Below are 20,151 nucleotides of genomic sequence, written 5' to 3' on the forward strand. Positions count from 1 at the left end.
CTAAACGATTATAATTTTTGTATCCATAAAAATATTTAATAAATGAACATTTGAACAACTTAAAAGTTAATAGAGTTGAAACGTCAATATTTTATTCGCTGAAATACTCCAGTTTTGATACGCCAATATGTCTACAGAGTTCCAAAAACTTAGCAAATGGATCGGTATTCTCCAAAGTGGTTAGTTTTGCTGTCTCGTTCGGGTATCTTTTGCAGCCCGGTATTTTCGAAACCACGTTATTAAATATGGTTTTCTGTCTGCTAGAAGTAAATAAACGGGTCACTAACTCACAGCGCTTGCTCAGTATGGTAGGTTATGCTTAGTCACTTAGTCAACAACAATGTTCTTCGTCGCACACCATTTAATGAAGTGATAATAATTTATTTTTCATTATGAAATATGAAAACAACGAAAAATTAATGTTAAAATGTAGGCCAGGCTCTAAGTTAAAATAAATTTCATGTCAAAGAACGATTTTTTATTTTCCTAAAAAGCAGTACCGGAATACCGGAACCGTTGCACCAGTGCAGCCCTGATTCTCTTACAAATGCCCAAATGATGAGGAATTCTGTCGGGTTCGGCGCTGATTCTTTTATATCGCACTCCTCTAATGTCTGTGGACAAGTTAATAATAACTGATCCAAGTCCCGTTTGCTCTTTGTCGATCTATACTGGCAACCCACCGTAATCGACGTGTATATTTAATTTAGCCTAAGTAGACCGTTCGGTTCATCTTTATAAGTATAAATTTAGAGAATAAGCTATACGGTGTAACATCATTTCGGGAACAGTTGTCTGCTTTGCTTAATGAAAACCTTTTCATAGGGAACGAAATTTATTAATACAAGAAAATGTTTCGCCGTCTGAATATCTTCATGTAACCTCAGCAAAAGGATTTTGATACTACAGTAGACGATACAGCAGAAATTAAAAAGATATTAGGAAACGGGTAGATCTTTGTTTCCACTTCTAATGGGTAAAGGTGGAAGGAGTATATTTAAATTTTTAAACAACACGATAAAATAGTATGAAAGTTTGATATTCTGAATCGATCAACAAGAATACATATAGACACTATGTACATTTATTCCTAACTAACTATTCCGGAATTAAATACTTAATTCATAAAAACAGTATATCGTTTAAATTATTTGAAGTTAGACTGATAAATTTTGTACAATGTAACACCACCGACATTAAAAACAAATTACAATTAAAAAGCAGTCAACCCTCGGTAATGCATTTTCTAGATGTCATGAATGACTGAAACGCATGTATAATTTGTTTAAATAATTATAAAAACTTGATAGAATAAGTACTATAATACTTATTATAGACTTATATATACTTATTATAATACTTATAGATGTACTATAATACTTACAGGAATTTATGACTATTCACTAAATAATACGCTCTAAATATATCTGTAATATCCTTCTTCTTATTTGAGAACTCTGCTCGGTAAAATTAAATATTTAAAAAAAACGGCTAATTGTTTTCCAAGGGTTTTGAAAAAACTTTAAAAAGGCTTCTCAAAAATAAATCACATCGCTAACCTATACTTTAAAATTCAGTAAATCTTTTGAATAAATAAAATCGTTTCTCTACTTAATGGAGACGATATTCATGTTTCACGATAGAAAGGGGTAGATTTATCCATCAATTACACTATCTAGCCCGTATTTCTTATCGCTGTCACGATTGCAATACATTTTGCAACCGTAGTTACTTCCTATAAAACCAATGGTATACATTATAGTTACAGCCAGTCTCTTTAGATGAACAAAATGAAGGTATTATATCTAAGGCTGAACATCATCTACACTTTGAAAAGGTCTGAAGATCTTTGATATTTTGAAAAGATCATTTTGAAATCAACAGTACGTTCGGCTCAGTGAAGTAAACGATAGAATCTTCTGAACTGTCCATTTATAAATACTTATTATTTCTCAAAAATAAAAAATAAAGAAATAATAAAAACTGCTGCGCCATTGTCGGGAAAGAGCGATTCATGTTTTGTATCTCATAGCATACAACCGTTAGGTTATGGCACAACACTATGCAAACAAAAAGGTTGTAAATTAAAACAGCGCGTGTAGAGCGATAAACGGTGGTTTATCGCTCTTTAAGCCATTAAATGTTTTGCATTACCTTTCGGTTTCTTGTCTGACCTCCATAAAACAGGAATTGTAAAAATCCTAATTTTTTTTGCATATATTTAAAATGTTCGTGAGTAGTACTTTTTTCTCTTCAAATTCACAGTATTTGCAAAAAAATGAGTATGTTTACGCCATTGCGTAAATTTTCGTTATTTCCTATGAATTCAAAGCTAGCGTTGGGTCTTGCTGTTTGTTACAGGCTTGGTAAATTTATTACTCTGTTTCCTATTGGGCTTGTCATATGTGTATCTGTTTTATTAAATTTGTTTGGTTTATTCGAGACCTGGCGTCAGTCAGACGGGCGGTTCTGTCATCTTAATAGTGACTGCGTGTTCATTTCTCGCATTATTTATTGCTGCCTTCACATAACCCTTTTTCTTTCGACGCCAAATCTTCTCCAGCTGCTGATTACATTTTTCATCGATGCAATTTCTCTCCAAACTCGTTGCTACATATCTGAGATGCTACGTAATTATTCAACTTCTAATCACAAATTGTTACCTCTGTTATTTTTGATTCGCCATTACAGACTACACCAAGGATAAACTGTATGTATATGTGCACTTTAATTTCACGAGTACATTTTTTACCAATATTCGTGTGTTATTAAGGCATGTTTAAATCATTCATTATTTATTATAGTAAACAGTTACGTTATTAGTAAAATTTGTGAAACATTCAGTTAATCGTACGTTATGCATTTCAGTTTCAAATTTGGTTTAAAAAAACCATTTATTCACTTAAGTGCAGTCACGAAAGGTGGCTTAGATAAGGTTATGTTATTATTTCATGTGCAACATATTTTATGTGCTTACTTATTACAATTTGTTTTCATTGTACTTGACTCTATCATTCAATTTAATGTATTTTGTTAATCGCAGAGATTAATTATTATCTACTCATGAACCGAATTCATATTACTTCTCTTAAATTAATCTAAAGAAAATAACTCCTGGTGTGAAGTTACGGTTTTGAACTTCTTTGTAATTTTATATTTTCAAGAAAGCTTATTTAACTAAAATGAACTCTATTTTTGTTTACTTATTTCAATTAACTTTTTTTTTATACTGGAATATTATCGTGGCTTCTTTTTCTACAATAAACTAGAATTGCAAGTTTTAATTATTTAATGATAAGTTTGTTGTTCATAAATTAGGAAATGCCAGTGCCAATAATAAGAATTGTTGTAATTTACTTTACTAAGTTAATGACATTTGTTCATTGCTAATTTTTCATTATTACAGAATATGTCAGTAATGCAACTGTTTTCTAGTTACACTATTTATTGATGTTTTGTTTATAAGTATCTAATTGAAAATAAGGGGTTTTATGTTCTCCTGTTTCAGGCTTTGTTTGATTCTCAAAACTATTATTTGAAATATGTATTTTTCTGTATTTGTTATGTATTATTATAAGTTATGCTTATTAAGAATTCTTAAGTTCTGTTTATTTCATAATTTCTTTTAATTTTTTAAGGTTATGATTTAACATAATTTCATTTGTTTTCTTTCTAATTATTAAAGTCCAATTTCTTTTGGCAAATACGAGCTGTGTGTTCTTTTATTTTTGTTAACTTTACCCAACAGAATATTTGCAGACGGATTACCCTAAGCTGATCAACAGAATATTTTACGCGATTTCACAATTCAATATTTTTAATGTAATACTTTCAGGTTTGCAATAAATAGCGGACAATAATACTGAAACAACTCTACTCTTATATTTTTAATTGAAATGACAGAATTTAAAATCTGATACTAATTGTTCTTATTACCGAGTTCTATTATTCGCAAATCGTATTTCCGTAAGACGCTAAAATACCTTTTATCTCTTCACTAAATCATAAATAACTAACATATGAATTTTAAAAACTACACTAACCTAATAGATTCTGGCGAGTCATTGTGATTTAGTCCGAGTGAACCGTTGCCAAAAGTCCATTCTTCTCCTTCGTTTATCCTAAAAAAAAATTAAATAAATAAATAGATTACATAATAAACATAAAATTAATACGTCGACTTAAATATTATTTGTTTTCAACTTCTAATAATGCATCATGGTAGCACAGAGGGTTAGTGCTTCCCTTTACCATGTTAGAGGTTGACATCACACGACTTGTCCTGACCGGTTATATTTTAAGTGAACCGGCTCTTAGATGCTGTAGTTTCCTGCGTCATTCAGTCGTCAAATTATAATTAACAACGTACCGTCACCTGAGAAAATTCATTTATTAACAAATACAAATAATAAAATCATTATAAAAATGGCGTATCTGCCTAAAGGCCTTGAATTAAATAAAGTTCCATAATATATTCGTAGGCTTCAAGATATCATAGTAACCAATCAAATTTCTTAATGGTTTGTAGTTTTATTTCTACTCGATAAGATAGATTAATCGTTTAATGATATTATAAATCGTAGGTGCTGATCACCCGTAAAAATGAAAACGGGCCGCTAATAATTTTTTAACGGGTTACGAGTTTTGCGAGGATAAGGATGAAGTTGAACCGCTTTTAGATTCAAACTGCTATTAACAATCGATGATTTCCTTCGAAAACCATTTTAAATATATTCAGTTTTGCTGTGTGTTTATTCTGACTTTTGGAAAATGTATTTTTGACAGTTGTTTCAGAACGTTACGGTTTCAGAATCATAGAATTCTTTGTGGAATAACCCATTTTTTTTTTAAATTAAACAAAAACATTCTACTTAGGCAATAATTTTTTTTGTGAATGATTCATATGGAAAAAATCTAACCAATAAAAAGCGTTTCGTACATGTAATTTTTTTGTTTTGCTAAATACTAGCAAATTTTAATTTTACAATAAATATAATTTAAAATAGATATGTGAAAATAGACATATTTTCACATATAAAACGACAGAACAAGTTACAAACATTTTTTTTTTATCTAAAATTAAAAATAAAATTTGTTTACTTCTTAATAAATTTATTTAAATTTACATCCGTAAGTTAATCTAGTTAGAATTTTATGCTACTTAGTTTTAATAGTACAGCTTAAATTAGAAAATTAAAATATAATTTCTATACTCAAAAATTAAACTAAGAAATTTTTTTTCTTTTTCAAAGCTGTAAGTAACACCTCAATAGCTCTAAACTAAACCGTCTTAATTGTATTCCAAATAAAATGAAATTTTTATGTAAAAATTGAATTTAAATACTCTCGAATAATAGCTTATTGAATAATTTAAAATTTCATTTTATATATATATATATATATATATATATATATATACGACAAATACGAATAAGATAAATAAACGGTTATGAAACATAAATGATACGAACGTTTATGTATAAAACAATTCTATTTTTAATTAATTTATCCTTTCAAATACACACCACGAAATGTACTCATATATAGTTACATGTAGCAAAAAATGAATTTTTAGTACGTACAAAACGCCTAACCATACTGAATCAAACCTAGAATCTTCCGTACGAAAAGAAAAGACGAGACCATTTTGTTACAGAGGTTGAGTTACTCCCGTACGACAAAGTTAATTTAATACAACTTTCAGCGGAAATATTGAATTAATTACTAGTTCTAAATGTTATTTCTAATAAGATGCAAAAAATCGTTGCGTCCTGTCAGTGTCCTTCCAAGCAGGATTTTCTAGATCCATTTAGATCACATATCAGATTATTTATTATATTACCGTTTTTACATTTTTCTTCAATGATTTACTCCCATTTTTTAAACTATTATTAACACAACTATTACTGCTTATGTTGTTAGTACTAAATCGGTAAAGAATAAACAATTTAATTTATTGCTTCTCTTAATCCATTGATTACATTTACAACATTTCAATGCTGTCAATTCATTGGTTTGTCAGCTAGGAGAGGTCAAACTTCGCATAGTAACAGACATTTACTAACAATCTATTTTCGGAATCTAAATTCATCGAAATCCTGGAATATAATTTTTATATTATTACAATATTTCATTTAAAAATGATAATGAAAAAGTAAAAATAAGTACGACAGCCAATGTATATTTTCAAAAACAATTATGTAACTTTTTAATATAAATTTAAATTAGTGTTTAACTCCCTAATCCAGGATGCAAGGATTTACTAAAAAAAAAGAAAAATATTAACTTAGCTGAATGAATTCCATTTTTTCTGAGTAACATGCCTCTCTCAAGTTCGTAGCAATGTTATTTTTATTTATCTTTTAAGTTTTATTAAAGTATTCGTGTACCTGTACACACACGCGTGTATGTATCTACACACAAGCCAACAAACAAACAAACACATACACTCTTTCATAAGTATTTATTTGAATCAGAAAATTCATCTGAAAAGTATTTCTTCACAGAATATTTTTATCCTACACTGGAATATCATCCAAGATTTATAGATAAGAAATCTAATCGGAAGAGCCATAGAAACCTCCAACAAGAAGTTTTCTTTTATGAATATTTTTTACGTAAAAAGAATTTCTGTATATTTACACTCATAAGCGCATACGCAACAAACAAGCATAGAATATTTTAAAAAGTCTTAAATATATTTTTTTTGATTTTGTAATTATTTTTATTGTCACATATTTCAATAATTATATTCCATTTATCCAGATCGAAAGGAGGCATGGATGATCCTTAGATTAATCTAAAATCTAGTAAGTTAGTCTTTATACTCGTAATACATCTAATACCCACATATTTCATAAACAATTTTATAATTATACTGAAGACATGTATATGGCATTTTAAGACCCATTATATGTGTTACTTTAAAAGAGAGTTATTTCCATATGTTTTATTAGCAGATTTCAAAAACCAAGCAATTATTTTAAGTGTATTAACTGTTAAGGAAATTATTTTTATGCACAGGTAAAACTAAGATTATGATCAGTCATAATTCTGTATGTGCCAAATCTTTTTGTGGATTTTGCTCGTTGAAATTTATTGTAATTTTTTGCATAGATTTCAGTAAATAGAAAATTATAATAATTACTAAATCAGATAATCAAAATACAGAACAGATCCGTTATAACCCGGTCATTCGAACTCTACTGTTACTAGCGTTATTTCAAAGATAAAGGGATAAACGTAAAAAACAATGCTGATTGAATTATATTGTAACACCTCTGGTGTTCCAAAAAGGAAAAAAGCTCTTTTTACTAGTAGTTTATCGGCTGCAGATCTGGTTTCATTATCCTAATATTTCGAATAAGCTATATCGTGCAGTATACAAGTCTCGTCCAATTTATTGTTACCTTTGTCACCGCGCTTCAGCCTCTTGTTTAATTTTATACCCGGACCGCAATAATAGTAACCTGAAATATGCGCCTCAAACGGTAATTAATCTACAGCCTTATCGACTACAGAACTGATAATACCATGACCATTTTTCATATTCTTCTTTTTCTTCATATCTATAAAAAAAATTATTTTCATTCAAATGCATTATTGGTATAACTAGGAAAAAGCCTAGGAAAATACTAGGGAGAATCCGAACCGCGGTTATTTATGAGACTAATGGCAAAATATTTCGTATAAAGTAATTTTTTCACTACATTTTAACAACAAATAGAATTTATAACGGCAACATTTTCAGGGTTAATGATTCTTTAATGAATGCGATTTCAATCGGTGTTCCTCAGTTGTAAATCAAAATGATGTTTTGCGCATGCGCAGAACTTCCAATTAGTCGGTTGGAATCCCGACCAACTAAATATTTCTTATAAAGAAAGAAAGATGCAATAAATTTATCAATGAAACAGATTATTTTTACAGTTAATTATGCTAAACCGGTTACATCAAAACTATGAACATTACAGTCAGTTTCATCGAGTTTTTCACTTTCAATCCACGGTAAGCGTTCGTATTTTGATATTCCCTTTTACGCGATTCCCATACCTGTTTGTACCGTAAAGTCTTTATTTCTCAAATTATAAAGGATGATTTTAATTTCACCGCGATAATTGGCGTCAATTGCACCCGGCGAATTGGCAACTGTAATGCCGTTTTTAGTCGCCAAACCTGATCTGGGTCTGTTTTGCGCTTCGAAATTTTTCAGTAACGATATAGCAATACCGGTTGGGATGAATTTTATTTGGCCGACTTTTAAAACTGCATGGAATGGTGAAATTAAATCTAAAACCGCGCTTTGTTCGGAAGAATATTTGGGAACGCAGACAAAATTATTCAATTTCTTAATTTTAACTACATCGACAATTTCAGACATTTTTAAATATCTATATTAAGAAACTAATATTTTATAAACACTATTTTTGAATAACGATGCTATTTTGTAATTTTGTTATTTCGTTTCCACGAATAATTTCTGCCATAATCCATTTAATCTCATGCATTTTATTTTCTACATTTGTCGTGTGGGAGCTTTCATGAGCTCTTCAGTAACGCGACTAACTATTTCATCATCCATATAGTTTTCAGTTTGTTATTTAAGCGACGCGATTGCATCTCTCATAAACTTTATAGTTTCTTCAGCCAACTTCAGTTTTTAAACCTGTGTATGCTTTTTAATGTACTCATTAAAAAGTCATTCAATCTTTCCAAACCGTTCGCTGAGATTGGTTGTGTATTCGTTAAACATATTTTTAGCCCGTTTAAAATTCACCGCGTAACCATCGTTCAGCGAATCAGATTACACAATCTATGATCTTTTATATCATAATTTCCGTCATCAGTCGTTGAAAAATCCTATCCCAAGGGGACCTGGGATAATCTGATGGAGAAAATGAGTTATTACACCTTAATTGTGGAAGATATTTTGATGTTTTACCCGCAATTTTATTATTACGAAACATCATATTACCTATCTATTTATAAAAATTAAAAAGTGATTTTTTAATAAAATATTAACACATAGTTTGTTCAGCTAATATGTTATATTAATAACATTGCTAAACGCCCTACATCTTCTTCTTCTTAATCTGAAAGTTCCAAATCTATTGCAACTTAAACAATTAAATTATATGTTTACAACTTCTCTGACTGGATTGGTTTGCTTGGCATTTCTCCAACCACCACCCCATTCGATCGTCCTAAAGCATAAGACCGAATGTCTGTGCCACAAACGGCTACTGAGCCTCGAAACAGTTTAGTGACCAGTGTCCTAAATAGCTTCTAGAGCTTACCTAACAGCTTGAGTGGACTAAGCGCGGTGGCATACACCACCAGCTTACGTATCCCATCCGCTCACTTGTCATATAATTCCTAAAATGGGTAGGCGTCTCCGTCAACTACTAAAAATATATATGACATCCGTAAATTAAAATTTATTTTGTCTAGACAGATATTCGCTGCCACGCGTAGGTCTGTGAATGCCAGTAAGTACCTGTCCATCATATTAAAGTGCTTGGAGCCTTAATTGGCTAGTGGTCAGGCATACATATCTCTTGGTTAGCTTCCCACAGAAGTGGGGTAGGAGTCTTTTTCCTTAGCTAAACTACTGATGTCGGTAGAACAAGGCAAACGCGTCAAAAAACTCCCACACGGTCCGAACATGTAGCTCTCGCCACATTGACTCCCGTTTGCGAGTGGCCTTTTATCCCCTTGACCTCTAAGTTCCCGGGTGGTTCGTGTTCTGGCCCCTCCAAGAGCAGGACAGTCAAACATCAGGTGTTCATTTGACTGAATTTCCCCGCAGACGCACAGCTGATCAGCTGCCAGGCGGAACCAAAACAGATATTGCTTTAAATTAACATGGTTGGTGAACACCCGGGCACCCGTTGCCCTTAAAAACGAGCTCTCCAGATCCTGTATAAACTTATACAAGGATCTTCCTTTAGTCGTGGTATGTTATTCCAGTTGCCATGTATCCATCGTGAGGCTCTTTAGCCTGTTCCGCAGGCGGGAGATGGGCAACTTAACGAAAGTTAGATCCGGTGTATTGTGCTTCCCGTTTCGCTACAGTACTGGCCCACTTCGAAAACGCATCTCAAATACCTTGCCCCCTGACCTCTTTGAAATCACCACATGGCTGCCCGAACATTTAGCATTAAGTCGATTGGGAGAGCCTTTCCCAATACGGTAGTAGCCTCGTAGGAGGTTGTTTTAAAAACACCAGCCCATACAATTAAGACTCTGCGCTGGGTACTCCTTAAATTTTGAACAAGTGCTTTATTCATACTCAACCTATGCGCCCAAACGGGGGCCGCGTAAGAGATCATGCTTTCGAAGACACCTCGGTACACCTTGTTCATTTGATGTCCCCACAACCCATAGTCCTTCCAAGCAATCCTCCAAAGTTTGTGCATCACTGAGACAGAGTCCGCCGCTACTTGCTTAATGTGGTTACTAAGCAGCTTCTCATCAAACACAAAACCAAAGTACTTATGAACTCTCACTCGGCTGATTACAAAGCCTTTATACTTAATGTGGGGATTCCGACTGTACGATAATTTGTCTGCACGCTTGAGAAGCTTGTACTTCGTCTTCGGCACAAAAATCTTTAAATTTGCATGTCTATCCAGCCCTCTGCGGTTGACAAAGGCGTCTGCGCCCGATGCAGCCTGTCAATAGGCTGAATGATCGATAACTACCAGCCTAACTAGGATCCTTTCCTGATTTTAAGAGCACCCTCATCCAAGCTACCTTCCAGCAAGCCGGAAAGCAGCCCCAGTAAAGGCACCTCGAGAAAAGCCTGCCAAGCCGCTCTCTTATGACAGGCAGCAGTTGATGGAAAATATAAGGATCAGGTTGGTCAATCCCCGGTGCCTTTCTCAGTGCCACTCAAGAAACCACTCGGTCTATATCTACGGGATCCATAGCTCGTACACCAGGGAATAGTGTCTCACCCGCCCTGATGCCGAATTCTGCTTCACACTCCGGAGCATCTGGAAACAGAGTATTCAGGAACGCCTGGTAAGGCGCCACAGATGTTAAAGTGTGGTCCACCAAACACGCATCGAACACTGGAAAGCACGTGCAATGGCTTTGGATGACCCCTCGAGAGCTGCCAGGGGATACGCTGCAACTTGCGCAGGTAGTCTTGCCATAACTTCAGTTTAGCTTCCTTGATAGCATGAACATACTCCTTAAGGAGTACTCCGACAGTGAATTGCTCGCCGGAACAATGGGACATCCAGAAAACACCGAACGAGATTGACTTCACTGGTGGCCGCCCGGGGTGTTGAAGATTTAACTGCCTAAGGCGCAAGCGTTAACAAGGTGGAATCCGTTCTCAAAGGCTTCCCCCAATTCAGACGTTGCCATAAACTGTAATCTTCACAGCTCTCGCCCGAGCAATATCATATGCCCTGCACTGCCTACCCCTGCCCAGGTGCCCAGCATCGGTGCTTTTCATCAACGTATAGGCGGCGCAGACTTGACAAGGCAATTGGCTGCCCTGTGCCCCTGAAGAGCATAGTAACCACACATCTCCGACTGCGCTCTCCGGCGGAGAGAGGTGTGACCAAAGCCCTGACACTTAAAGCATTGGCTGACCTCTATATGGTCGACGACCCTACATGAAGTCCACCCGAAAAACAAAGGTCCGCCGGCCAGCAAGACCTGCCGGATCTTTTGCGAGGTCTCCAACACCCAGTGACTCTTTAGGGCTTCCTTCCTCCCCAGCTGCCTAACCACCTTGATTTCCCGAAGGAAATCTTCGACGACCATATCCAATAACGGATTTTGACCGTGCACGTCCTTGAGGATTTCGGGCTCCTCTACCCTTGTCACCCTTGGCATATCGTACACCAATATCTGTGGCCTCCACTCGGCCAGAAACAGAGCCTTCAGCCCGTTCTTCACAAAACGTCGGCCTCCAGAAACTGCTTTGCCTGCCGCTCACTTACAACTTCCAAAATGACGCTATTTTCCCTTTTTTATAGCCCGGAGACTTGGATCCTTTCTCTCCTCGGGTCCAGAATCTCCTTAAGGGTTAGCTCCGTTGCTATTGACGAAAAACCCGGACCATGTTTTATTGGGACTACCTGGAGAGTGGCCCGCTTAATTTTGGCCACCGGCGCCTGGGTTGGCAACAGTAGACCAATCCGCTTAGTCGCGGGCACGGCAGCTACTGCGACAAAGAAGACAAGCTCTTTCACCTTCTTTTTCATCCCTTTAATAGACTTGTTGAACTCACAACAGCTACACTCGTCACCGGCTTGAAGCCTCTAACTTCCTCCACTACCTGATTGACCTTGCCGAATAGCCGTGATACGACCAAATCCAAGGTAAAGTTGGCACCCTAAAGTTCCTCACATTTAAGTGCCAGACCCAAAACCAACAACGCACATTCACTCAAATAAGAGATGACTAACTGTCGAAGCTCCAAAGCAGCCCTCGACCCCTTTTTAAAGAAAATTTTGGACCATTCTGCCCGAATCTCGTCGATCCACCTCATTTGTCGTACCCAAGTTCAGTAGGCTTCCCTCCGGCCACCTCCCACTCAGGGCCTATCACCGCACCGCTGCATTCCACCTTCGCAGAATTTGCGGGAAGCCGCCCTTCGGCTTGGCTTTCGCCCCACTGCCTCGTACTCCTTGTGTGGATCCGACAAGACTGTTCCCCGCTCAACTCGTGACAGAGGTTTCAGCTGGATATTTAGTGCAATCCGCGACCCTAGGGCGCTGCATTATCCCTGTAGAGACCTCCCTGTCCTCCTTTGCGGAGGACCGGGGCCACGACGAAAACCTGCTGACTGACCTTCTCGGCTGGAAGGGATACCCAGCTACCAAGTCCTTGACCACACTGACCAAGTCCTCCAAGCAACCTCCCCCGGATTGCTCCATTGCATCTTATAAGAAAAATCCCGACTGTGACGCCAGGCACTACGTACACAGTCTTAATAATCTATCACCTAACCTAAAGCAAGGTGAGCGTTCAACAATTTTTTCCTCGAGATGGGTATTCCATTCTCGCATATCCCACTCGAAGTCAAAAGCTAACAACTCCTATTTGACAACCGGCGAGGTCGGAGCAAAATCGTTTCCTGAACCTACAAGAGGATCTGAAACTTTCCTTGGCCTCACGAACTTACGAATATGGACACCGATATACAAAGGAAACTTTCCTATTTAGCCGACAGTTCACTACTGCAACACTACGCCGCTGTTTTGTTTGCACTTCGCAGCAACGTAGGTTGACTAACCACCACTGATCGTTGTACATCTCAATTCCCTCCCGAGAAAGAAAAACACCCGCCTCGCAGCGTGTCTGGTCGCTACAACACCCCCTTGTTCCTAGATTTGAGTGGCTTAATCGGAAGACGTCTCCTTGCCCTCAAACTGATCACATTCCAAACTGCTCAGGCGGAACCCTAGCCACCCGGGATACTAACCATCACATAGTACCATCAGACGTCAGCGCAGGTTAAAGGAGAAGTAAACTAGTCAAAAGTAGAAAGTAAAAGTAAACCAGACAATAGTAAAAGTAAACTAGACAATATAGTAGAATCACAGCGGTAGAAACCGCAGGGAAATTAGAACTCTACCAGGTCTCACAATTATTAACTACAGCACTCAGTTGAAGACTGAGACTAACGCAACTAATGGATAGTTCCATTTGATTTCGATGCGAAGGCGACCCTGCAGCCAGAGTCACAACCCGCAAGAAATGCCCACAGACATCACCTAACTCGCAAAAAAAGCGATTTGGCAACGCATAAGAACCTAAAATCTACAGCTCTCCGCACCAAACAGCAAATGGATCACAATAATACAGAGAACTAAGAACCAGCATGACTGATATATCACCCAACTTTTTGATGGGCGTACCAAAAACAACCCCGAGACTCCAATTCACTTAACACTACATATAAAACATCAAGCTTCAAAGAAGGATACTAACTATCCAAGTAATTGAAATACAATTCTACCGCACGTAATTAACAGCCACAGTCCTTACTGTTGACCGAATGTCTGCACTCTTTGCGCAACCTTTTATAGTTAACGCAAAATGGAGCCTCGAATTTCTGCGAACAGTCGTCGCGCTTGTGACTTTCCTCGCCACAATGCGCGCAGACCGACGCATACTTACAGAATTTATCCGTGACCAAAACGACAGCACTTGAAGCACCTTTGCACATCCACGTACTCTTTAACCCTACAGGACGTTAAATCGACATACAACTTACCTTCAGACACAAACTTCTTAAAGAGACTAGCGCAGAGTTAAAAACGCTGTGATACCGCTGGACATCACGCTTACCAATCTTGAAGAGTAGCCTACACTCTTTCCTGAATTCGACCTCATCCATTTCCGTGTTCTGCTCTGACGGGAGATAGAACCTCCTCATCGGATAGCCGTCGGCCAATGTCGTAGACAATGACCCGGGTTTTTGCTTCGGGTCGACCTTAACCTCAAACAAACTTCTTTACCACAGGAGACTTCGAGATGACTTGGACTGTCTCCTTGTTTGCAACCACTACTAGACCCTTGCTGGACTCATTAATTTCCCTAATCCTGAGTTTTTCCGGTCACAGCAAAGAGCAACCTAAAAATCCTCCTTGAGTTGTCTACTAGTTTTAGTAGACCCCTCAGGCTTATTCACAACAACTCGGGCTGTTTCGAGGCTTGACTAGCTTCTCGCTTACCCCAAAAACGTCAGCGTAACACTTCGACTGTTTGGGAGTAGGTCCCGGAATCTGAACTACCTTGACCTCCTTGGGCTTGGAGGCCAACTTTTGAAAACTATCTGCCAAAGCAGTAAGAACTCCCCCAACATGCCGTAGACCTGGCATGAGAGTCCCCGTTTTGTCGGAGACTCTTGACAAAATCAAGAAGGTTATTTAAACTGCTGCGCTGCAGCCAACATCCCGAAGGACTGCCAGGTCGCCCAGTGCCGCCTTGAATTCCTCGATCAACGGCTCGCCTCTGATTTCCTGAGTGGATGTCCCACATCCATCACCGAGCCTTCGGCCTCTGAACCTGAGGAGTACGGGGAAATTTCCGCCCAGGCCTAACTAAAAGCTGGTTTTCTAGCATGGCCAGAGTTACCCTAGCTTTAATACCTTGGGATTTCGACATACTTGCTGTCTTCCTTCTACCAATAAATTCTGGGCAAGCCCACGAATGTGACTACTGTCCGCAGTAAATCACGGACAGCTGGGGACCTTCTGTATTCCCCTGTCACTCTTTGCACCTCTTGGCCTACTGGATCGGCTACAAGTAACCACAGATTATGGCCCTCGTTCTAAAAAGAACGCAAGCAGGACTAAGGAGTATTCCCTTGCTTGTCAAGATATGACAAATCTAAAAACCAATCGCGCTAAGTGTGATAACAGCCTAAGTTCAAGAAAGCTCAATATTGCTGAAGGATACACGCTCAACCAGACAGCCTGTAGATCACTGAAAATAGGCCAAACTCACAGCACTCTGGACGTACTCAAGGAGACCAGAGATCGTTTTACAGCCCCGACGACATGTACGTTGAACACTGTTCTTGCAGAAAATCGCACCAGTATTGCAAAGCAAGTTTACAGACCGGGCCCAGAGGCCGAGAAGCAATCCTCTGACAGGATGTAAATTGTAAGGCCATTTTGACAAATCCTCTACAATTAAATCAAGATTCATAGAGCCATAGAATTTATCTATTAAATTCAACTCGCCAAAATCACCGTGTAAAATTACTTTTATATGTATTCGATCATCACACGTATATCCATAATGAATATTATTTATAGTTATCAGTATATTTTACCATCTTTTCACATTCTAATGGTTTTTCAGATATTAGAATATATGAACATTTATCGTTTAAGATTAATTTATGATCATTCATCTTCTATATTTCCTCAACAATTTTATTTAAACGTATTTTCTTCATACTATCTATATATAAAAACTAAGAATAAAGAATAAAATAAAGACTTTTCAATGAACTATGGGTATTTACGACGATGTATAATATATGTAATTTTGTTATTAATTTTCTCAACTCTTTCACGCAAGTAATACATTTCAAAAAATAAACACATCAGTAACGCGCCAATCAATTGTAACATTGTGCGGGCAATCTATATAAACATAATAGAAAAGAAAAATCAAGAACATATTCATTCGACGACGTCACTTAAATTTATTCACGAATTGTAACTTATATCGAATCCCAACGACCCCTTTTAACTAAACGGATGAATATACAACCATCCGTTTAATTTTTTTTGTAATTCCTGTTGGTAAAAGCGACTTTTTATTGTTTCATTTCTACCATCAATCAATTCATATGTAACCGGTCGAGATTCGGCGTGTACTGTATGTATTTTGTATATTTAATCCATCCAATTCGGCAAATAACCCTTTTCAAATGTCTGTTTATATTTGTTTATTCGAATCGCATCGCCAACTTTGAACTTAATTTTAATCAGTTTCCTAACGTATTTTTTGTTTAGATTTGCAAGCACTTGCGATTCAATATTGCTATTTACATCTTTCGGTTGAACGGTATTGTTGTACTCGTCTGCTAACGCTTGTAGGATATCGACCCACTTATAAGTTTCGCGTCCTGAAAACTTTGTCCACATCTTTGTTTTCAACGTTCTATTGAAACGTTCGACAATAGCTGGTTTCTTATCCGAAAATGTCGAATAATGGGTTATTTTGCATTGTTTCAACAACATTTTAACGTGCGGATTGTAAAATTCTTTCCCCTGATCCGTTTCAAAGAGTTTCATTTTGTATTTTTAAAATATCGGTCGCAAGGCGTATGTGACTTCTATACCCGTTTTTTCTTTAACGGTACAGCTTACGGGATTTAGTAAAAAAATAACTGACGGTCAAAAACTATTTGTAACCCTTATTCAGTCAGAAATAAGGAATCATTTCGACTAAGTCTTTGGTATGTGTCACCCAATCCCTTGATCGAGGCTTTTCTAGTTGGATAATTACGCCTAGCGGGTTTATGTAATTCTTTCAGTAAATCGGCTTTAATTTACATCGTTCTAGTGGAAGAAAACAATTATAACTTGTTAAAAAGTTTTTCATATAACTGTACAAAGCATTTTAACAACAATAAAATGTTAGCTTTACACGTAGATACTTTTCTATATAAAGATGTCGAAAGACGTAGAAAATTGATGAACTTTGTAATCGCGCAAACGATATAAATAAATGTAAAAAAATAGCGAATTACAGCTTAATATGATGTAAAAAAGTAAAAGGTTAAAGCTAATAGACACTAAATTCGGTCCTACAATTATTGCAAATTGAAGATATTGGTAGCGTATTTTTACCGAAGAAATTAAGAAAAATATTTATGTAATCTGATTTTGATGAAATCAATCAGAATGATGTTTATATTGTAGGTAACGGAAGAAAAGAAACGACAGACGGTATTCAGTTTGATGATATCAAGTTGTTGAACGGTAAAGATGTGCCGCCTGAAAAAAGAAAATAAGCCTTCATTTCTCAGCAAACAACACTACTAAGTTCACGAGATTAACAAATAAATGTAAATAGATCGCTATATACTGCTATATTGCTGTACACCATATCGTCATGGCTAAATCTACTACCGGTTTTGCAACGACGCAAAACTAATTTTCATATGAAAGCCTCAATTCCAACGGAATATTGTAATGTCACCAGGCTAGTGTACTGACGTTAGCTATAGCCACTCTTTTGTCGTCGTAATTCAATAAAGCATATTTATTTGTAACTATAGTGTTTCTCGTAAGTTTATTCGATCTAAACAATGTAATCTGTAAATTTCCAAACCCAATTCGAAGAAACAGAGTTTATAATCGTTGAATGTAATACTTTTTTTCACTACATTGTTTTTTACACCCTTTGCTTTTTTCAGAATTTTATTTTTTGCCGTTTTAAAAGCGTATATTTTCGATTTCAATCCGATAAATTCGATTATTTGATTGCTGTTTACCTCGTCTATTTATGTGCTCAATCCTTTTTTATTTTTTGTACAATGATTTGGGTGATATTTTGGATAATCATATGTATCGAAATGTTGAAACAGATCATCGCATCTCATTTCGGTGTAAAAATCATCAGTTTCAAAGTTGCAGATGAAGCTACCGATATTCATGCAACATAAATTAATTTTATCTCCGTATTTAGGCTTCATAACATGTAATGAGAATCGTACAGTTTTACTATGATCAAATATGGTTAATCCTACATAAATCGGCTTATTTAATTGCACCGTATATTTGGTTCAGTTTGATTTTATCGACCAACGGTTTAAAAAATTCATGTAGTTTCTTACGTTTTCCATACTTTTATCGAATACAGAATTGTTCATCCATTTGAAATAGTAGTTTTTCGAATTCGTTTGGGACTCTTTTTCTGTTTTCAGTATTCAAATCTATATAGTTCTTTAACCACGCTTTCTCATTAAACGATAATATATTGTGCACTTAGTTTACAGTCAATCCGTTCGCCGTAGCTTGTTTTAAAACTACATTGTGACAGCCATAAGTTGTTTTATCGTCTAATGTGATCAATAATTTTCTACACCTTGAACCGCGCGGCACTTCCGCCACCAGTAAAAATGGCAAATCGTTATGATAATAGTGCAAGCTTGTCGGATACGTTACATCAACTTCGAATATATAGCCTGTATCTGCATCGTCAGCATGATTCATTATAGAACCTAAAACTGATTAAAATGTTGTTTATCGATCCATTTAAAGTTTTTATACGGTAAAGGCTGACTCATACTAAATCCGTATACGTTATTGGCGTCTACATAAGTTATATATTTACTGGGAGCGCTAGTGTTACAGTTTTCAACATATTTGTTATTTGCTACAACGTGTTTTTTATATACGTTGAAATGCCACCTCTGATGCCGGATTCATTAAACATATACATGTCGGTGTCGTTGAATAGTTACAATTCGATATTAGTTTTATACAACATGGCGTCAATAGCTAAACTCGGTACCGATAGATAATACGAAAATATCATCTTGATGATATTTTCGTAGATGATATACTCGTAGGCATAACGACCTAAAATTCTCGAAAACATAGGCCAACAACAGCAAATCGCATTTTAAATATACGTCGCTGTATTCACCCAACGTTTTACATTTAAGATGTTCCGAGACTATTTTCGCGTTACGAAAATCATCGTCGGTAATATGCGAATCGTTAATGATCTGTAAAACTTTCCTTTGCCGGTAACTGCGTTTCGTTCAATCTTGACCATGAATCAATATATTTGTGAGAATGTGCACCCATTTTCTTGACCAAAGCTAAGTCGTCTATGCTGAAATGCTGTTTAACGTGAGCAAATGATTCCTTTGGTAAATTGGATGTTAATTTTTCCAAACTCGAAGACATAAATTTAAAAGTGTCTATAAATTTTACACTCAAAACATCCGATATCCTTTTCGTAAAAATTAAATATTTTTCGAGAAAAAAAATTATTTAAAACAAAAGAAAAAACAAAAATAAAATAAAGAAAAAATAATACGAGTGATTTATATAGGCCTACTGAGGAGAGACTTCACTCGTTAAAAAAAGATCTCATCTCTGTTACATACCTCATGTTGTGGTGTGGAAATTATAACATATTATTTATTAGGTGAAAACTATTATTTTTTGCAATTTGTATTTAATGTTTGTATCATATTTGTTTACATTGTTTTTATGTTTGTATCATGTGCGTTTCATGTTTAATCATCGTTTACGTTGTTTTTATGAACATTGATGTTTGTAACATTTTCATTTCATCTTTGTTTAATGACCGTTTACATTGTTTCTATGTACACTTATGTTTGTATCGTGTTCGTTTTACGTTTGTATCACCATGTTTATGCTGTTTTATGAACGGTTTTTAAATTTATTTGATGAACTTCGTCTTATTTAGTGCAATACCGGGTGAGTCGTTTCCGATTACGTTTCTTAGAAGCGGCTGGTAGATATGGTCAAACGTGTTCAAGGTTGACCGATTGCGCCTGGGAGATAACGGATAACCATGTTTACAGTTGACCGGATCTGGTGGCAATGACGTCACAAGATTGCAGTGATGAGTATCGGACGGACGTGTTGTTAAAACGGTTTGGGTGTGATATTTTGCACG

At 36.1% G+C, this 20,151-nt stretch overlaps 1 protein-coding gene across 5 annotated transcripts in view; it reads right to left on the minus strand.

Moving 5' to 3' along the window:
- LOC142323095 (uncharacterized) overlaps window positions 1-20,151 on the minus strand; it is a 352,611-nt gene that overhangs the window by 232,444 nt on the left and 100,016 nt on the right. For all 5 annotated transcript variants that reach the window (XM_075362275.1, XM_075362276.1, XM_075362273.1 and 2 more), the window contains one exon: window positions 4,044-4,121. In XM_075362275.1, the coding sequence (XP_075218390.1) occupies window positions 4,044-4,121 (78 nt within the window). The remainder of the gene's footprint in view (window positions 1-4,043; window positions 4,122-20,151) is intronic.

This window comes from Lycorma delicatula, chromosome 4 (genome assembly GCF_047948215.1).
Source record: "Lycorma delicatula isolate Av1 chromosome 4, ASM4794821v1, whole genome shotgun sequence".
In the NCBI taxonomy this organism is placed as follows: Eukaryota; Metazoa; Arthropoda; class Insecta; order Hemiptera; family Fulgoridae; genus Lycorma; species Lycorma delicatula.